This window comes from Danio rerio, chromosome 18, assembly GCF_049306965.1.
Source record: "Danio rerio strain Tuebingen ecotype United States chromosome 18, GRCz12tu, whole genome shotgun sequence".
In the NCBI taxonomy this organism is placed as follows: Eukaryota; Metazoa; Chordata; class Actinopteri; order Cypriniformes; family Danionidae; genus Danio; species Danio rerio.
Window position 1 is genome coordinate 13467039 of NC_133193.1, and position 17030 is coordinate 13484068.

General features: G+C 47.2%; 3 protein-coding genes across 10 annotated transcripts in view; all 3 read left to right on the forward strand.

The window, feature by feature from the left end:
* bicd1a (bicaudal D homolog 1a) overlaps positions 1-8427 on the forward strand; it is a 69099-nt gene extending 60672 nt beyond the window's left edge. The window contains exons 8-9 of one of the 3 annotated variants that reach the window (XM_021467767.3): positions 1304-1389; positions 5485-8427. In XM_021467767.3, coding sequence (XP_021323442.2) covers positions 1304-1389; positions 5485-5596 — 198 coding nt within the window. In that variant the 3' untranslated portion in view covers positions 5597-8427. The remainder of the gene's footprint in view (positions 1-1303; positions 1390-5484) is intronic. The other 2 variants (XM_005156469.6, XM_005156470.6) reach the window with 2 other exon arrangements.
* Positions 8428-9224: 797 nt separating this feature from the next.
* The window catches only part of fgd4a (FYVE, RhoGEF and PH domain containing 4a), a 117063-nt gene continuing 109257 nt past the window's right edge, over positions 9225-17030 (forward strand). Inside the window, exon 1 of one of the 2 annotated variants that reach the window (XM_073929141.1) lies at positions 9225-9425. In XM_073929141.1, coding sequence (XP_073785242.1) covers positions 9367-9425 — 59 coding nt within the window. In that variant the 5' untranslated portion in view covers positions 9225-9366. 2 annotated transcript variants of the gene reach the window in all.
* LOC110439526 (uncharacterized) lies at positions 12846-16793 on the forward strand. 5 transcript variants are annotated; one of them, XM_068220159.2, is made up of 6 exons: positions 12908-14804; positions 14891-15361; positions 15757-15926; positions 16013-16267; positions 16348-16593; positions 16673-16793. In XM_068220159.2, the coding sequence occupies exons 1-6, from the start codon at positions 14138-14140 to the stop codon at positions 16763-16765; spliced, it is 1902 nt and encodes a 633-aa protein (XP_068076260.2). In that variant the 5' UTR covers positions 12908-14137; the 3' UTR covers positions 16766-16793. The 5 variants fall into 5 exon arrangements, with proteins under 5 accessions (XP_073785997.1, XP_068076260.2, XP_073785995.1 ...); XM_073929896.1 differs by having other exon boundaries at positions 12846-15361; XM_068220157.2 differs by having other exon boundaries at positions 14100-14804; positions 16013-16593.

A 17030-nucleotide genomic window follows, 5' to 3' on the forward strand; every position in this document is an offset into this window, starting at 1 on the left:
CGGGTAAATCTTCAAAGGGAACAGTGTACTTTATAACTTCATTCACATCACCCTGGCTTCGTTGTTTCACTTTATCAACAATAAAATGTAAACATGATTTAAGGAACTGCCTATTTTCATTTTAATATTAGCAACTTAGACAGCAGACATGTTGAGGCGTCGTGCTGCATAAGATGAGCGTCATCTTCACTGTGTGGATATTTATAACAAAACGGAGCCGATAACAACTGCCTCCTTTCAATTTCAGTGAAAATACGAAACACAGCCTCTCTTTTGCTGAGTATCAGTTTTAATAATCGATAATGGTCATTTTAAAAGTATAACATACAATAAGTTTATACATTATAGGAAATAAAGGCAAGCGATCAGTCAATATACAGAATGTACGTGGTTACATTAATCATTAACTTATCTTTGCGCTCAGCCAAAACACGTTACCTGAGAACAAGTAATAGATTCCAATGCCCAAAGTCAGGGAATATGTCGTTAGATAAAGACAACAAGATAAATGAAATATCCCGTTTAATAAATATAGTGAGATTAGATCCAGCGGGAGATGCTTGATGAGAAGTCCGACTAGCAGCGCTCTCATCTGTGTAGATGGGCTGAGTGTGATTAAATGTTGAATGTGATGAGTTTTCAACAATACTAAATTGAAACTTTATTGTTTTTACATGGTTTAATAATTTTTTGTTTATTAAAATTGAAGTTCCTGTTTCAAAGCTTACCGATAGATGGCTAATTTGTATGTCATTGACACTTTTGGCACTTTTTTGGAGTATTTTCATAAGTTTTGTTTTTTCCTGTAAATGATTCAATAAATACCGTACCGTGACATTCATACCGAGGTATTACCGTACCGTGAAATTCTGATACCGTTACATCCCTAATATATATATATATATATATATAAGTTAGCACTGAAGAGTGATGGCAGCTGAAAATTCAACTTTGCATCACAGAAATTGTTATGTTTTTAGTGTCTTTTATTAAAAAATAAAGTATTTTTTCATACTTATCTAACCTACCCAAACCATTTGAATGGTGGTGTACTGTATGTCTATTTAGTAAACTTTCCTTCTACATTTAAACTATTTCCATCTTTAATAGCAGCTAATAATTTGGTGTTACTCTCATTCTACATGCTCTGCGTATGACTCTGCATGCCATTAACACATAAAATCACACCTATAAAGTCAGGCTATATTGCAACCATTTCCTCTGTGCTCACTTTTCATTTGTGTGTGTGTTTGTGTCACTAACCCTGACTGTCACACCTCTGTATATCTGTCTAATTTATCAGTTTCTCTTAGATTGTCAGCAGCCTGCTGCCTCAGTACCGCCGTCCTCCCCACAACTGAGGCGCAGCAGGGCATCCACGGCCCACAGGTAACCGTCCCGTGGAGGAACTCACTCTCTATTGCTTCCTCTATATACACTATTGCTCAATAAGAGAAGAACGTCACATGTAGAGTCAGAAATTCACAAGTATTGTTAACAGCACTCGCCCATTTGGTCATACTTTTACAACACAACTAATTTTCACTACTCTTTGGAATAATTGCAATTTTAAAACGATCATTCAGAATTTATGATATGTTGATTTGCTTTTAAAGAGATATTATTATTAATTTTGAAAATAGTTGAGCTGCTTATTATGTTTGTGGAAACCCTATTGTTAAAATAATACATTTACTCAGTGTGCATTACATTATTAAAGGGGTGGTATACTATGATATCATATTTTAAACTTTAGTTGATGTGTTAGTACTGTTTAGTACTGTAGATTTGTGAACATAAACAACATCTCTGAATGTAACAAACTCAAAGTTCAATGCAAAGTGAGACATTGGCTTTACAGGGTTACAGCGAACAAAGTTTGGGGACTACAAAAAAATACATCCAGTCCCCCCTTTGAATTTTTTTTCTCTTTTTTAAATATTTCCTAAATGATGTTTAACAGAGCAAGGAAATGTTCACAGTATGTCTGATAATATTTTTTCTTCTGGAGAAAGTCTTGTTTGTTTTATTTCAGCTTGAATAAAAGCAGTTTTAAATTTTTTAAAAAACATTTCAAGGTCAAAATTAGTAGCCCCTTTAAGCTATATTTTTTTTCGCTATAGAACAAACCATTGTTATACAATAACTTGCCTAATTACCCTAACCTGCCTAGTTAACCTAATTAACCTAGTTAAGTCTTTAAATGTCACTTTAAGCTGTATAGAAATGTCTTGAAAAATATCTAGTCAAATATTATTTACTGTCCTCATGGCAAAGATAAAATAAATCAGTTATTAGAAATGAGTTATTAAAACTATTATGTTTGGAAATGTGTTAAAAAAAATCTCTCTGTTAAACAGAAATTGGGGAAAAAAAATAAATGGGGGCTATTAATTCAGGCGTGCTAATTATTCTGACTTCAACTGTATATTTAAATGCAGCGAAATCTCGTTCTCGTTTTTTGTCATTTAAAAAAATGTTATAATGACATAAAACTAAATTACTGGGAAACTATATGTGTGAAGTTATGCACTTGTATGAGTAGGCTGAATCAATGACGATAGTACTATAATACACATAAGACAGGAATAAGAGAGACAAACATACAGTATACACACCCCTTTGTCAATAAAATTCTCCCAAATATAGAAATGTCTATTTACATGTATCTATCCCATTTAGTCTAACCTTCAGCAGTTTGATGAGATGTATTTTGCGTTTCGCTTAGTACTTTATATTTAGTGTAGGCTTTTATTTAGTAAAGAGGATTAACAAGTTATCCTGAAATAGCTTTTGATCAAGCATTAAATGCAGATGAGCCATTGGGGTCCTAAGTGGATTCTATTGCGTAAAGTGTAGATTGAATACTCGGCTGGCTGGAAGATCGATATGCACATTAATATAGCTGCATTTTTTTAATGACACTCTATAACAATAATTCATATTTGGTACTGTGATGGTTGGGTTTTGGGTTGAGGTGTGGGTAGACCTTAAAAAGTACAATTTATTGGGTAATTTAATAGATAACATAGATAATACACGATACAACTAAAGTTTTTACGTTACTGTGACTGTTGGGTTTATGCTTGGGGGGGATAGACGATAATAAAATACAACAAATGGGAAATTATATAAATAATATAAATACATTTCATTTAATTCCGGCTGCATCCATATCAGATCTTGTAACAACCCTCTATTTCAGGGGTGACTCAATTTCTCACCACACTGGGTTAGTGGTATCACAAGCGCTTCATTCACCACGCACATCTACCCTGCACAGTAAAAGGGTGTGGCCAGAGATGCTGTAATGTTATAACAGAGAAAGCTAAAATGCCGTCCAAACATGCTGTTTCCACAGAGCTTGTTCTGCTTTTGTATTTGGGATTCCAAAGGACACGACACAAAGAGAGAAGTGCTTACAATTTCATTTTAATTATGTTCCTGGGAATTATAAAATAATATACAGCTAGCATTTGACAAAGGACAGCTTATAGAATCTCTGCCAGTTCAGTGCTGGATTCAGCTGAAACTCCTCCATAAAAAGCAGCTCCAACCATAATAGAAGAAGCTGTGGATTATTTTAGTTTTAGTTTATTAGCATTACCAGTATGTTATAGCAAGGACGTAAACAAGAATGTAAACAACAGCAAATGCTGTTTGGCACCGCTAACAATTTAGCTTCAAATTCCTAAACAAGCAACAATCTTCAGCAGCGCTGCTGTGTCTCTCTGTGCGGCCGCTTTCCCTGCATTCTACATCTCAAATAACCAACTTGTAAAACAAATGTAAACATTTTATATTACTTACACATGCTTATAACTTGAATGTATGTGAAAGAAATTGTCAGATGTTATTTTAGAGAGCTGGCATGACGTTAAGCTGTGTCCTCTTTATTTACTGTCTGATTCAGGCTCAAACTAATACGGCTAACAGCTACTCTGACTGACAAGGTGCGTCCCAAATCGCATACTTATGCACTAATCTATGCCATTTTGTAGTTTAAATAGTGTAAGAAGTGCGTTAACAATGAAAACTATAAAAATAATAAGAGCACTTTAATTACCTGGATAATGCACTCATTCAGCCGGTAAAATGAAGTGTGTAATGTTGGACACTTTACGCAATCAACGACCACACTTTTGCTCACATAGCGGAAGAGGCGGAGCTATCGGGCACACATGTACGATAACTTTATTTGTTTTGGGATTGTGAAAGCGAAATTCTTCTATGAGAGCCTCCCGATGGGTAATGCGGTTATACTCACGGCAGGTATTATTTGGCACTTTGTTAATTTATTTCACTAATTTGGCAAACGTCAAATGGGAAACAGTTGGAAATTTTGTGTAGTAAAAAAACATTAGTGTTCCATGTAGGGCAACACTACATACATATACTACGCTGTTGAGTGGGTAAGTCCATAAGTACATAGTGCATGAGTGCATAGTGTATAGTGTGCCATTTGGGATGCAGCTACAGTATTTACAAAGCTGTTAGAGGCGTGACGCTTTTCCAGGTGACGTGGAGCCGATCTGCGAATCACAGCATGTTATGTTAGCTGACCAATCAGAGCCTCTTGAAGATGAGCCTTTTGGAGGAACTAAAAATATGACAGTAATTTTCATGCCAGCTGAGTAGCAATATATAATCAAAGTAGGATATATTTAAAAAAATAACGTGATTTTTTACAAATGAAGCACGAGCACACATTGCTTTGCATCTTATAAACACAAGCCTTAAAAATCCACTCTGAACCACCCCTTTAAAGGTGTGATAAAATGGATTTGTTTTTATTTATTGCTCTCTGAGGTCTATGTATTATCATGCTAACTTCAAATATGTAATAATAATAATGATAGTTTAGGGAAAACAATGGAATATCCACAAAATTATATCCACAAAATTAAAAAAGCAGCAACAATAATTTTCAACATTGATAATAATATGAACTGTTTAAATTACTTTGCAAAACTTTGATTGGTTTCTGAAAGATCATGTGACACTGAAGACTGCAGTAGTGGCTTCTTAGAACTCAGCTTTGTCATCATAACAATAAGCTACTTAAACATATGTTAAAATTGCAATAATGTTTCACAATATTTTACATTTTTGTACTGTATAGATCTAATTATTGCAGCCTTGGTGAGCCTAAGAGACTACTTTTATTTTAAGATCTTATTTCTTCCCAAATTTGACCCCAGATGCCCTTTCATCACCCTTTCATCTTGAGTTGTCAAATATAGACAACGTTCCTTTCTTCCTGTCCTTTTTTTGCCTGCTTAAAAGCTTCTTGCTGTTGCATGTAACCCTGTATGTTTGTCAAAACTTCAAGTTCACGTCTGAGCTATACAATTATTTGTTTTCTGTTGCAAAAGTTTAAATAGGAAACAGGATATGGTGATTTAATTTGACACCAACTCATGATTACTGTTTCTCTCTCTGTCTCTCTCTTTCTTCTGGCAATGTTGTTTATTTTTTTAACAGTCCTAGTGTGTTACTAGCTCTTGAAGAGGACCAGAAACCTGCGGCCATCTCCAGACTTCCATGTGACCCTTTCAACTGTCTGGCCCAACATTCTCATCTTTTTGGCCCTTAGTGTCCTGTCAGTGAACTCTAAAAGTGTCCAATCCTCATTGAGACAAATAAAGGGGCGGGGCTCATCAGTCAATCAAGACCTCCAGCCAATCAGATAGTCCTCTTTATCTCCGATTCTTGAGGGACACGTCCCAATTTCCAGAGATTGGATGAATTATTCAACAATATCTTTTATGAAAGTATGTGAGAAATGGACTGATGTATTTATCTATTTATTATTTAAATTATTTGTGTTCTTGTTTGTTTATTTTACAGTATTATATATGGTTTGTCTGATAATTTGGATATGAGGATGCTTCTGGATATGGGTGCAGCTTTGCTTAAACATCACACTTTTAAACCAAAACAATAGAGGTATTAATTCTATCAACCCAAGAATGAAATGTGACTCGCGCGTGATTAACAGACCAAACTAATATTTGGGTATTGTTTTACAATAATGTTCCAATATTACATTCGTTTACATGAGCTGGCAGTGAATAATAATAAAAGGTAATATATTCAATCTTTGTTAAGTTATTAAAGACACAACCAGAGCAGAGTTTGAAGATTAGCTTAAATGAAAAGCTAATTGTGCACATGCTAGCAAAGTAAGCTAGTTATGAAATTCATTCATTTAATCTAGCTTAAGGCTTGTTTAGACTCTAACGTTTCTGCGTCGAGTAATCGGAGTGCAAGAGTTGAAGTGAAGAGTTTGGAGTGAACCACGGCGCAAGTTTCCATCTAGAGCTACTTCATGGGACTCGACATTTTGTAAACACGAGTTTGCGCAGCTCTCGTCCCACCCACACTGGTCACAGCCAATAAAGCTGACCAATCACAAAGATTGTGCTATTCTATGTAACTGCATGAAGGCTGCGCCGGAGAATACGCATATGCTTGACTCAGAAGTATAAATCAGCCTTAAGTGCTTTATTTATCAGGGGTCGCCACAGCGGAATGAACCACCTACTATTCCAGCCTATGTTTTACAGAGCTATGTTTTGCAGCACAGTGACGCAGTGGGTAGCACAATCGCCTTACAGCAAGAAGGACGCTGTTTCAAGCCCCGCCTGGGTCAGTTGGCAATTCTGTGTGGAGTTTGCATGTTCTCCCCGTGCTTGCGTGAGTTGCCTCCGGGTTCTCCGGTTTCCTCCACAAGTCCAAAAATATGTGGTATAGGTGAATTAGGTAGGCTAAATTGTCCATGGTGTATGTGTGTGTAAATGAGTGTGTGTGGATGTTTCCCAGTGGTGGGTTGCATCTGGAAGGGCATCCGCTGTGTAAAAAACAAATGCTGGATAAGTTGGCGGTTCATTCTGCTGTGGCAGCCCCAGATTAATAAAGGGACTAACCCAGAAAAGAAATGAATGACTGAATAAATCTGATCTAGTGCGACACGGTGGCTCAGTGGTTAGCACTGTCGCCTCACAGCAAGAATTCTTTAGGTCAATGGTTCACATCCCGGCTGAGAGGGTTGGTTTTTCTGTGTGGAGTTTGCATGTTCTCCCTGTGTTGGTGTGGTGCTCTGGTTTCCGCACGGTCCAAAGACATGAGCTATAGGTGAATTGGATGAACTAACATATGCTGGATAAGTTGGCGGTTCATTTTGCTGCGTGACCCCTGATGAATAAAGCGACTAAGCCGAAGGAAAATTAAATTAAACGAGTCTGATTTAACATGTTTTTTATTGACTAAATGTACCAAGAATTAAAATTACTCATAATCAGATGTCAACCAATGGAACATTATTGTAAAGTGTTCTCAATATTTGATTTTTAAAACTTTACAAAAAGGTGTGACATGATAGAAAGAGCTGTTTGGATGGGTGAATATACAGTAGGTTGGGTAATTTAATTATTGAGACATGCTTCGACGTAATTTACAATATGACACTTGAGTGACTTTTATTTTGCAAATCTTCTCTAACGTTATTGCATGTTTCTTTCTTGTTTTTTTTAACGATTTATTGCCATGCTAATGCATAAAGATTATATTTTATACTTATTTTTTATTGCCAAAGTGAAGTCAGATAAGTCATTGAGGATTGAGTGAACATGTAGGCCTATTTCAGGCAGAAATCATGTTTGAGGAAGTGGAGTTATAGTTTGAGTGGGGCTTGATCCAAGTACACTGCTAAATTTGAACATGAAGTGGGTTTATTAGTCTCATTACTCTCCAAAAATAGCTTACGAGCCTATTTACTGTCCCATATTCACTGGAATCTTTCTCTGAGTATCTCCTGTTTTCATTTTCTCTTTTGGTTTTATCTAATTTGTACCTAATATAAAGCACAAATACAGCACAAATCAATGCATTTTGAAACAGCCACAGAATCATTTTAATGAGTACCAGCTGGACATTGTTTTTATACAGCAGTAAACAGCAATGCATTTTTAGTCTAAGCAATTGACTGAAAGGTTATTGATGTGTCTGGATGAGAAAATAACCAGAAGTTTCTTAAAACTGAATTGTGTTCTTTGTGAAAACAGAACAAAGCTCAGTTTATTTAATGACATACAAAGAAGGATGTAAGATCAATGGTTTCATTCACAATCCTTTTTAGCTCCCGATTCTCAGTTTCTATTAGGTCTGACACTGCATTTGGTGTTTAAGACTATTTATTTTTTTCATTTTCAATCTTTCCAATGAAGCAAGAGGAGTTAGGTTTTATTAACTACAGTATGTTGTGGTAGATTTTCTGCCTCTGAAGTGAAATGTGCTAAATAACACCCACAATGTCATACGGTGTGTACTGGTGAAAGCATGATCTTGCCGCAGAACATTTTTATGTGTATACAGCCATAAGCCACATACTTTTTTTGTGAAATAAAACTAAAAATAAGATTTTAAGATTTTTGTCCTTTTTTAAAAAAAAAAAAAGACGGAATGTGTATTTTTTTTAAATAATATAGATTATAACATGTGTTGTATTGTGAAATATGTAGGTCTTTGAGTGTTTTATTGCTGCCATAAACTAGTAAAGTACTTTTATTTTGTAATAATTTACTTTAGTTCTTTAGTATATAGTCTATAGTATTGTCTGCTTCATAATTTTAATAATATATAAATAATAATTTAATATTATTATTATTATTGTTATTATTATTTTGAATTAATAATAATGCCAAATAACTTTATATAAAAATTGATATGATTATCTAACCTTTCTAAGTAGGTGAACAGGTAAAGGGCTTCGACTCACTGGGTTGAATCTAAATTCCTTTTCAGGTCGACGAGTTTTCTGCTTTCTGCTTTTCTGTTTCTTTAGATTTCTGCTTATTTACTTTTAACTGTGTTCATTTATATTAACTTATTTTTAGAGAGATGAACAAAAAATGTTTAAAAAACAAAACAATCTCCACCAACTTTCGTCTTATATACAGCTGTTTATGTATTTTTTGGTGTATTTTATTACCGTTACAGTCCCTCAATGCAAATCACTCCCTGAGGCAAAACACCGGTAAACAAACAAAAAGATTCGACTCACTGAGGTGAATCAAAATTCTCCTAAACTCAACTCGGTAAGTCCAAATTTACAGTAGAGAGTCCGCACAAGCTCAGAGGAAATGATTAGACCTATCGAGCTATCTGAGCTGGTCGAGGGCGGTGATGTGGGCTGATAAAGCGATAATGACTCTCAGTACTGTGTACAGCTTTAAGAGCCAACACTAATCCGAACGTTTCACTTTACTTGCGCAACACACTACAACCGTTGCTGAAATGCTGTGGGGACATAAAACGACCGCTTTTTATATGCAAAGGATTCAGTACATGCGCCAAATCTGTTAAATGTTGGAGCGAAATACCGACAACATGAGTGAACTGAGGAGAAACGCTATCCGAAGAAAGTAAAAAAAAATCATTTTGAAAACGAAATGCATTGATTTTATTTTTTTGCTGTTTGAAACAACTAACACTCATTTGGGGGATGGTGGGTCTCTAGCGGGGGGGGGGTCTTTGGAACGACCGCTGGCAAACGCTATGGATGAGCTCACCGGGGGCGTTGGTTGGACCAGGGGGAGAGCTCACCAAGCCATGCCCGGGAAGAGACCACTCTCTCCGGCATGACCCGCGCCTGGAGGGGGGGTAGCGCGTCCCTGGGTTTCGCTGACCTGCCGTCGAGGTTTCGATAACAGACTCAAATGAAGGACTTAGTGCAATTTTCGATTTCGCGGTTGAACGAACCAGGGGTCTAACGAGGGCCCCGTTGCCCCAAAACAAGCGTTCAAACCCGGGCAAACCAAATGCGCACTGCTGCCCTGGTCCTTCCAAGGATCCAGGCCTCTTGGCCAGCAAAGCTAACCCGAAAACAAGCGTTCAAACCCGGGCAAACCAAATGCGCACTGCTGCCCTGGTCCTTCCAAGGATCCAGGCCTCTTGGCCAGCAAAGCTAACCCGAAAACAAGCGTTCAAATCCGGGCAAACCAAATGCGCACTGCTGCCCTGGTCCTTCCAAGGATCCAGGCCTCTTGGCCAGCAAAGCTAACCCGAAAACAAGCGTTCAAATCCGGGCAAACCAAATGCGCACTGCTGCCCTGGTCCTTCCAAGGATCCAGGCCTCTTGGCCAGCAAAGCTAACCCGAAAACAAGCGTTCAAATCCGGGCAAACCAAATGCGCACTGCTGCCCTGGTCCTTCCAAGGATCCAGGCCTCTTGGCCAGCAAAGCTAACCCGAAAACAAGCGTTCAAACCCGGGCAAACCAAATGCGCACTGCTGCCCTGGTCCTTCCAAGGATCCAGGCCTCTTGGCCAGCAAAGCTAACCCGAAAACAAGCGTTCAAACCCGGGCAAACCAAATGCGCACTGCTGCCCTGGTCCTTCCAAGGATCCAGGCCTCTTGGCCAGCAAAGCTAACCCGAAAACAAGCGTTCAAATCCGGGCAAACCAAATGCGCACTGCTGCCCTGGTCCTTCCAAGGATCCAGGCCTCTTGGCCAGCAAAGCTAACCCGAAAACAAGCGTTCAAACCCGGGCAAACCAAATGCGCACTGCTGCCCTGGTCCTTCCAAGGATCCAGGCCTCTTGGCCAGCAAAGCTAACCCGAAAACAAGCGTTCAAATCCGGGCAAACCAAATGCGCACTGCTGCCCTGGTCCTTCCAAGGATCCAGGCCTCTTGGCCAGCAAAGCTAACCCGAAAACAAGCGTTCAAATCCGGGCAAACCAAATGCGCACTGCTGCCCTGGTCCTTCCAAGGATCCAGGCCTCTTGGCCAGCAAAGCTAACCCGAAAACAAGCGTTCAAACCCGGGCAAACCAAATGCGCACTGCTGCCCTGGTCCTTCCAAGGATCCAGGCCTCTTGGCCAGCAAAGCTAACCCAAAAACAAGCGTTCAAATCCGGGCAAGGCCAGTGGTCTGAACACCATGGGAGTTAGGGGGTACACGGGAGTCAAGGGTCCATTTCTGAGCTGCTAACCCGTCTCCCAGCGTCCATCACCCCGCAGCAAACATAAGACCCCATCGCAGACGGAGGCTAGAACGACGTGCGGCTGGTGCCCCATACACGAGCCCAGGGCCGGTGGTGACCCATTCACAAACCCAAAGACCGATTGGGTCACCAGCGGTACGTCTTGGCCAGTTGGGTCACCAGCAGCACGTCTGTCTGATCCATGCGGTTTGGAGGAGTTAGTGTCCCCGGGCTTAATAGTGGGGTGCCCGGGCACGGCTGGTGATTAGGTGCAAATCTAGGGGGTCCTTTGGAACCAGCGCTTGCCGCCGGAGAGTGCGTGTACCTCGGGCAGAGCGTGCAGGGCACGGCCCCCCCCCCAACGCTGGATCTCAGAGGCCCCAGGCCAGGGAGAGGGGCTGGGGTCGCTCCCCGAGAAGGGTGTGTGTGCCCCGGGCAGAGCGCGCGGGGCACAGGCCTCCCCAACGCTGGATCTCAGAGGCCCCAGGCCAGGGAGAGGGGCTGGGGTCGCTCCCCGAGAAGGGTGTGTGTGCCCCGGGCAGAGCGCGCGGGGCACAGGCCTCCCCAACGCTGGATCTCAGAGGCCCCAGGCCAGGGAGAGGGGCTGGGGTCGCTCCCCGAGAAGGGTGTGTGTGCCCCGGGCAGAGCGCGCGGGGCACAGGCCTCCCCAACGCTGGATCTCAGAGGCCCCAGGCCAGGGAGAGGGGCTGGGGTCGCTCCCCGAGAAGGGTGTGTGTGCCCCGGGCAGAGCGCGCGGGGCACAGGCCTCCCCAACGCTGGATCTCAGAGGCCCCAGGCCAGGGAGAGGGGCTGGGGTCGCTCCCCGAGAAGGGTGTGTGTGCCCCGGGCAGAGCGCGCGGGGCACAGGCCTCCCCAACGCTGGATCTCAGAGGCCCCAGGCCAGGGAGAGGGGCTGGGGTCGCTCCCCGAGAAGGGTGTGTGTGCCCCGGGCAGAGCGCGCGGGGCACAGGCCTCCCCAACGCTGGATCTCAGAGGCCCCAGGCCAGGGAGAGGGGCTGGGGTCGCTCCCCGAGAAGGGTGTGTGTGCCCCGGGCAGAGCGCGCGGGGCACAGGCCTCCCCAACGCTGGATCTCAGAGGCCCCAGGCCAGGGAGAGGGGCTGGGGTCGCTCCCCGAGAAGGGTGTGTGTGCCCCGGGCAGAGCGCGCGGGGCACAGGCCTCCCCAACGCTGGATCTCAGAGGCCCCAGGCCAGGGAGAGGGGCTGGGGTCGCTCCCCGAGAAGGGTGTGTGTGCCCCGGGCAGAGCGCGCGGGGCACAGGCCTCCCCAACGCTGGATCTCAGAGGCCCCAGGCCAGGGAGAGGGGCTGGGGTCGCTCCCCGAGAAGGGTGTGTGTGCCCCGGGCAGAGCGCGCGGGGCACAGGCCTCCCCAACGCTGGATCTCAGAGGCCCCAGGCCAGGGAGAGGGGCTGGGGTCGCTCCCCGAGAAGGGTGTGTGTGCCCCGGGCAGAGCGCGCGGGGCACAGGCCTCCCCAACGCTGGATCTCAGAGGCCCCAGGCCAGGGAGAGGGGCTGGGGTCGCTCCCCGAGAAGGGTGTGTGTGCCCCGGGCAGAGCGCGCGGGGCACAGGCCTCCCCAACGCTGGATCTCAGAGGCCCCCATTAATGGTTCACCAGTGGCTCCATCGATGGTTCACCAGCGGCACATCTTTACGCATCTAGCGCCAAAGGTCCAACAGGAATACGTTATGCCTGGCGCTCACCGGGGCGTTGGTTAGACCCAGGCCCGAGCCCACCAAACCATGCCCGACGGGAGACCACCCTTCCCGGCCTACTTGTCGGGACGTCCCGCGCCTGGAGGTTTTTGCCCGACACCCACAATCTCTGACCTGCCATCAGGGTTTCGGGGAAGGCGTAAAAATATGGACTTAGTCTCTGACAGTCCAGTCGCCAGACCCCACGGTGACTGATCGATAGGAGCTAGTGTGGCGCCCCAGGGGCTAGGCCCCCACCCAGGCCCCCCAAAGCACCAATGGGGTCGGCCTCTATGGGTGTGGCAGATCCTCCCCGTCCTGGGCGCTGTATCAGGGAGGCGTGGGGGTGTCCCTCCGCACACAGCGCCCCCCCCTTCCCGCCCCGATCTGTGGGTAAAGGACCCAGATGGCCCGTCTGGCTAAATGACCCAGAGCTTGTCTGCTGCTCAGCCCGCCCGCCAGCCCGCCCCCCTGGACTCCGTTTCCCCCGCGCCGATACTCGGCCCGTGCCCCCGCCCCACGCCCCTCGCCCTGCGAGGGCTGGGGGATGTTCGGTGGGTTCGGTCGAGTCACCCGGCGTGGTGAATCGAGGCCCCAGGGGCAGCGTAGGGAACGAGCTGGTGTGGGCTTCGATTCTACCCCCGCCCGAGTGTGTGCGTCTGCATCCCGTCCGTCCGCCCGCCCGCCCGCAACGCCGCCCACCCCCTGGGTTTATCCTTGCTGGCTCCCGGCTGACCCCCACCCCGCCTACCCTGCTCCCGGGGGAGTGAGGGTGGTTGGTTGGGAGGGGAAGCTAGTGGACTCCGGCGAGGTGAAACGTGCCAGGGTCAGTGGTGCCGGGGTTACGGGCTGTCTGAACTCCCCTTTCGATGGTTGGTGCGTATCCCATGTTGGTTGTAGCAGGTCACAAAAGCTCCCGCGGCTGGCGCGTGTGGAGCTGTCCCCCCCCGATGGGGCTCAAACAATCAATCCCCTTTTTGGGGTGGAAAAAGTGAACGTGGATGGCTGTGGAAAAGCTCCCGCTGGCCAGAACAGCAAAATGAAGGGGGGATAGGGAGTGAGGTGGGACACCCCTTCCCCAACTCGAGTCGTGACAAGAGAGAGAGGTGTCGAACCGCTGACCGGGGCAACGATGAAGGGGCGGTGGGGTGAATTGTTTAACGGGACACCCCCTCTGGTTCCTTTGAAAAGGGGGGAAGGGAGTGAGGTGGACACCCCTCTCCCCCCTACTTGAGAAGTCGTAACAAGAGAAGGCTTGAACCGAATGGATCTCCGTAGGGCATCGGCTTACACCTCCTGGTGCGGGGGGGTGTCCTTCCCCTTTAAGAAATACGGGTCCACCAACGTCATGACGCGGAAGTGGACGCCGCCTCCGGCCGCTTATTAACCGCCGCACGTGGCGTGCGGGCCCCTTTCCCCCTCTGCATTGGCTCTGGCACGGTCATGGCTGAATGTGCCCTATGCTTCAACGTGTACAGCCGGCTTGCGCCTCACCTGACGGCCGTTCACAAGGTGGCCAACTCGGACGAGAAGCGGCTGCTTCTCGCGCTGGCCGCCGGCCGCGTGGACACGCGGAAGACACCGTGCCCGGTCCCGGGATGTCGCCGGACGCCAGCCCGCCTAGACAGGCACTTGAGGCAGCACGCGGAGCTCTCGACCTCGGGAAGGAAAGAGGCTATGGGGAGGGCGAAACGCCGGAAAGTAGCTCGGGAGTTGCAGTGGCTGCGGTCCACCCAGCCTGCAATCCCTGTCGTGTCCCAGCTAGCATCGTCCTCCGAGGGGGAGCGGGACTCGGAGGACCCAGAGGCCGGCCGCCCGTGCGCCGACCGCGGCTGCAGGCGCGCCACCGAGCGCATACAGGCTCAGCTCACGGACCTGGGGAAACAGGTTACCAAGATGCGGTCCACCCTGCTCCAAATCACACGCCTCTACCGAGAGCTAAGGAAGGGAGAAGGGGGGAGAAGGAGGAGGAAGAGGGCCAGGAGAACCAGGTCGCCTCCTGCACCACCGCCTCCCGGGCGAGGGGCGGCCGGAGGTCCGACGCCCCCCGAGCCTCCGGAGGCTTTGGAGCCCACTGCCTACCCGTTCCCGGACCACGTCCCCGCGCTGAGTTGAGTATATTTCAGGCACGTCACTGTCGCTCTGCTGGGTGTGTGGCTTCGGGGAAGTTGACTCTTGGTTGTGCTCGTTCCACAGACCTTCTCTTGGGGGAGTTCGAAGGGTACCAACTGGGCAGCGAGCCCACCCCCCGCCTGCGGAACAACGTCACTTCGAAGCTGGGGAGAATCAAAGCCTTCCTTGGTTACATGGCCAGGGGCACCGCGGAGCCAGGGGACTTCCTCTTCCTCAACCAACCAGCCCGAATCCGAGCGTGGGCCGCCCGGCTAGGTCAGACGCGCATGGCCGAGCCCACCAGGCAGCACTACCTGAAGAACGTGGCTCAGTTCCTAGACTACCTCTCGGAGACGCCGCCGGCCGCCTGTCAGCTCTCCAGCACGGCTCTGGTTCTGATTCGAAGGGAGGTCAGAGCCCTCATCCGCGGCATACGCCGGCGTGTCGTCGTGCACGAGGTAAGGACCAAGCAGGCGAAGGAAAGCCGACTGATCCCCAAGGCCAGTCTGGTGCGCTGTCACCGGACCGCTGGGAGGAAAATTCCCGCCCTGCTAGGTAAGCAAGCCCTTCCGCCGTTCCAGCGATTCCCCCTGTTCGTTCTTCCGGGGCACCAACAGCCCTTGGTTCATCCAGCCACGTCTGTCTGCCCCTCTCCCCCGCGAATGGGACTCATTCGGGGGGGAAGGGGGGCAGACCGACGTGGCTGGATGAACCAACAGCTGCTGGTGGCCCGGAGAGGAGTTGTGCGTTTCTTCTTCAGGGGCACCAGCAGTCCATGAACTGCTGGTGCCCCTGAAGAAGAAACGCACATTTCCTCTCCGGGCCACCAGCAGCTGTTGTTTGAGCTGCTGGCGCCCCGGAGTACAAGTCACCAGCAGCCAAGAGCTGTTGGTGACCCAGAAAGGAAATAGAACCGTCGGTGGTCTAATCTGTCTAATGTCTTTCACCAGATAGCCTCGAATCCAACCCAAGCACTAGGCAACAGTGGCGCTTCTATGGCTTTCTGACTGGCTACCTAACCTCCATCTCTGGGCACCGCTGTGGAGTCTTCCAGAATCTCACAATCCAGGAGGTTGAAGAGGCCTCCAGAAGCCCCGACGAGTCTGCTTATGTCATTAACGTGAGTATGGCGCAAGTAAGGTGGGGGTCACCAGTAGCATGCTCTCTCTCTCACTCACTCATTCACTGCTTGTTCTCTGATGGCAGATTACCACTCACAAAACAAACAGAGCCTTTGGGGCGGCTCAGCTGTCCCTAAACAGGGAGGAATACAGCTGGTTCCGCAGGTTTTTGGCGCTGCGGGCTGGTCTCCCCGGAGGGAGCCAGGCTACCTATTTCTTTTTCACTTCCAGAGCCAGTCCTTGTCGGACCCTGAACAAGTACTTTCAGTCTGCTTGGCTCAGTATGGGCCTTCCAGGCAAACCCACCTTTACTGACGTACGCACTGCGATCGCGACTCATGTGAGTAGGCATTGTGACGCCCCTGTAACTACCAGCGGCGGCTTCTATCCTAATCAAGCTTCTGTCTCTCTCCGACGCAGGCAAAGAATGCACACTCTTCAGAGGATCGCCGCAAGGTGGCGCAATTCATGTGCCATGACACTTCAACCTCAGATAAGTTCTACGCACTTCACCTCGGACCTCTCCAAGCACGCGAGCGCCGCAGACTCTTTGAAAGGGCCCTGGTGGAGGAGGAGGAGGAGGAGGAGGAGGATGGGGAGGCAGCGGGCACTGAAAGCCCCCCGCGGAAAGGGCGCAAGAGGACGGAGACTTCCGTCTCTCCCCTGGTAAAAATCACATTCTCTTTGGCGTGGACAGCAGAACGTGTGGCATTGGCTAACTACCCTTTATGTGTCTCTTTTCCAGGAGGGAACCAGCAGGAGGACGCTGCCATGGCGCCCTGCCAAAGGGAAAAGCCAGGGCGCTCGCCCGCTCGAACAAACAGAAGACTCTGAATAAATAAATATTGTACAACTTAACGGTCAAATGGTGTTCAGTGTCTTCATTATTCCTTTTATTTATTATCTGTGTGGTAAAAGTAAATTCAGTGGGGACAAAAATGAGCCCTGTCTTCTTAGTTCAACGCTGTATGCCTGCTGCGTCCAGGTCCTGCCTTGGCTACGTTCCGATTGGGACAGATTAGCCCTAACTTGTGTGTTAAAAGTGTCACGTGGGATGCCCTCGTCCAGGTTCTGCCTTGGCTACGTTCCAATTGGGACAAACT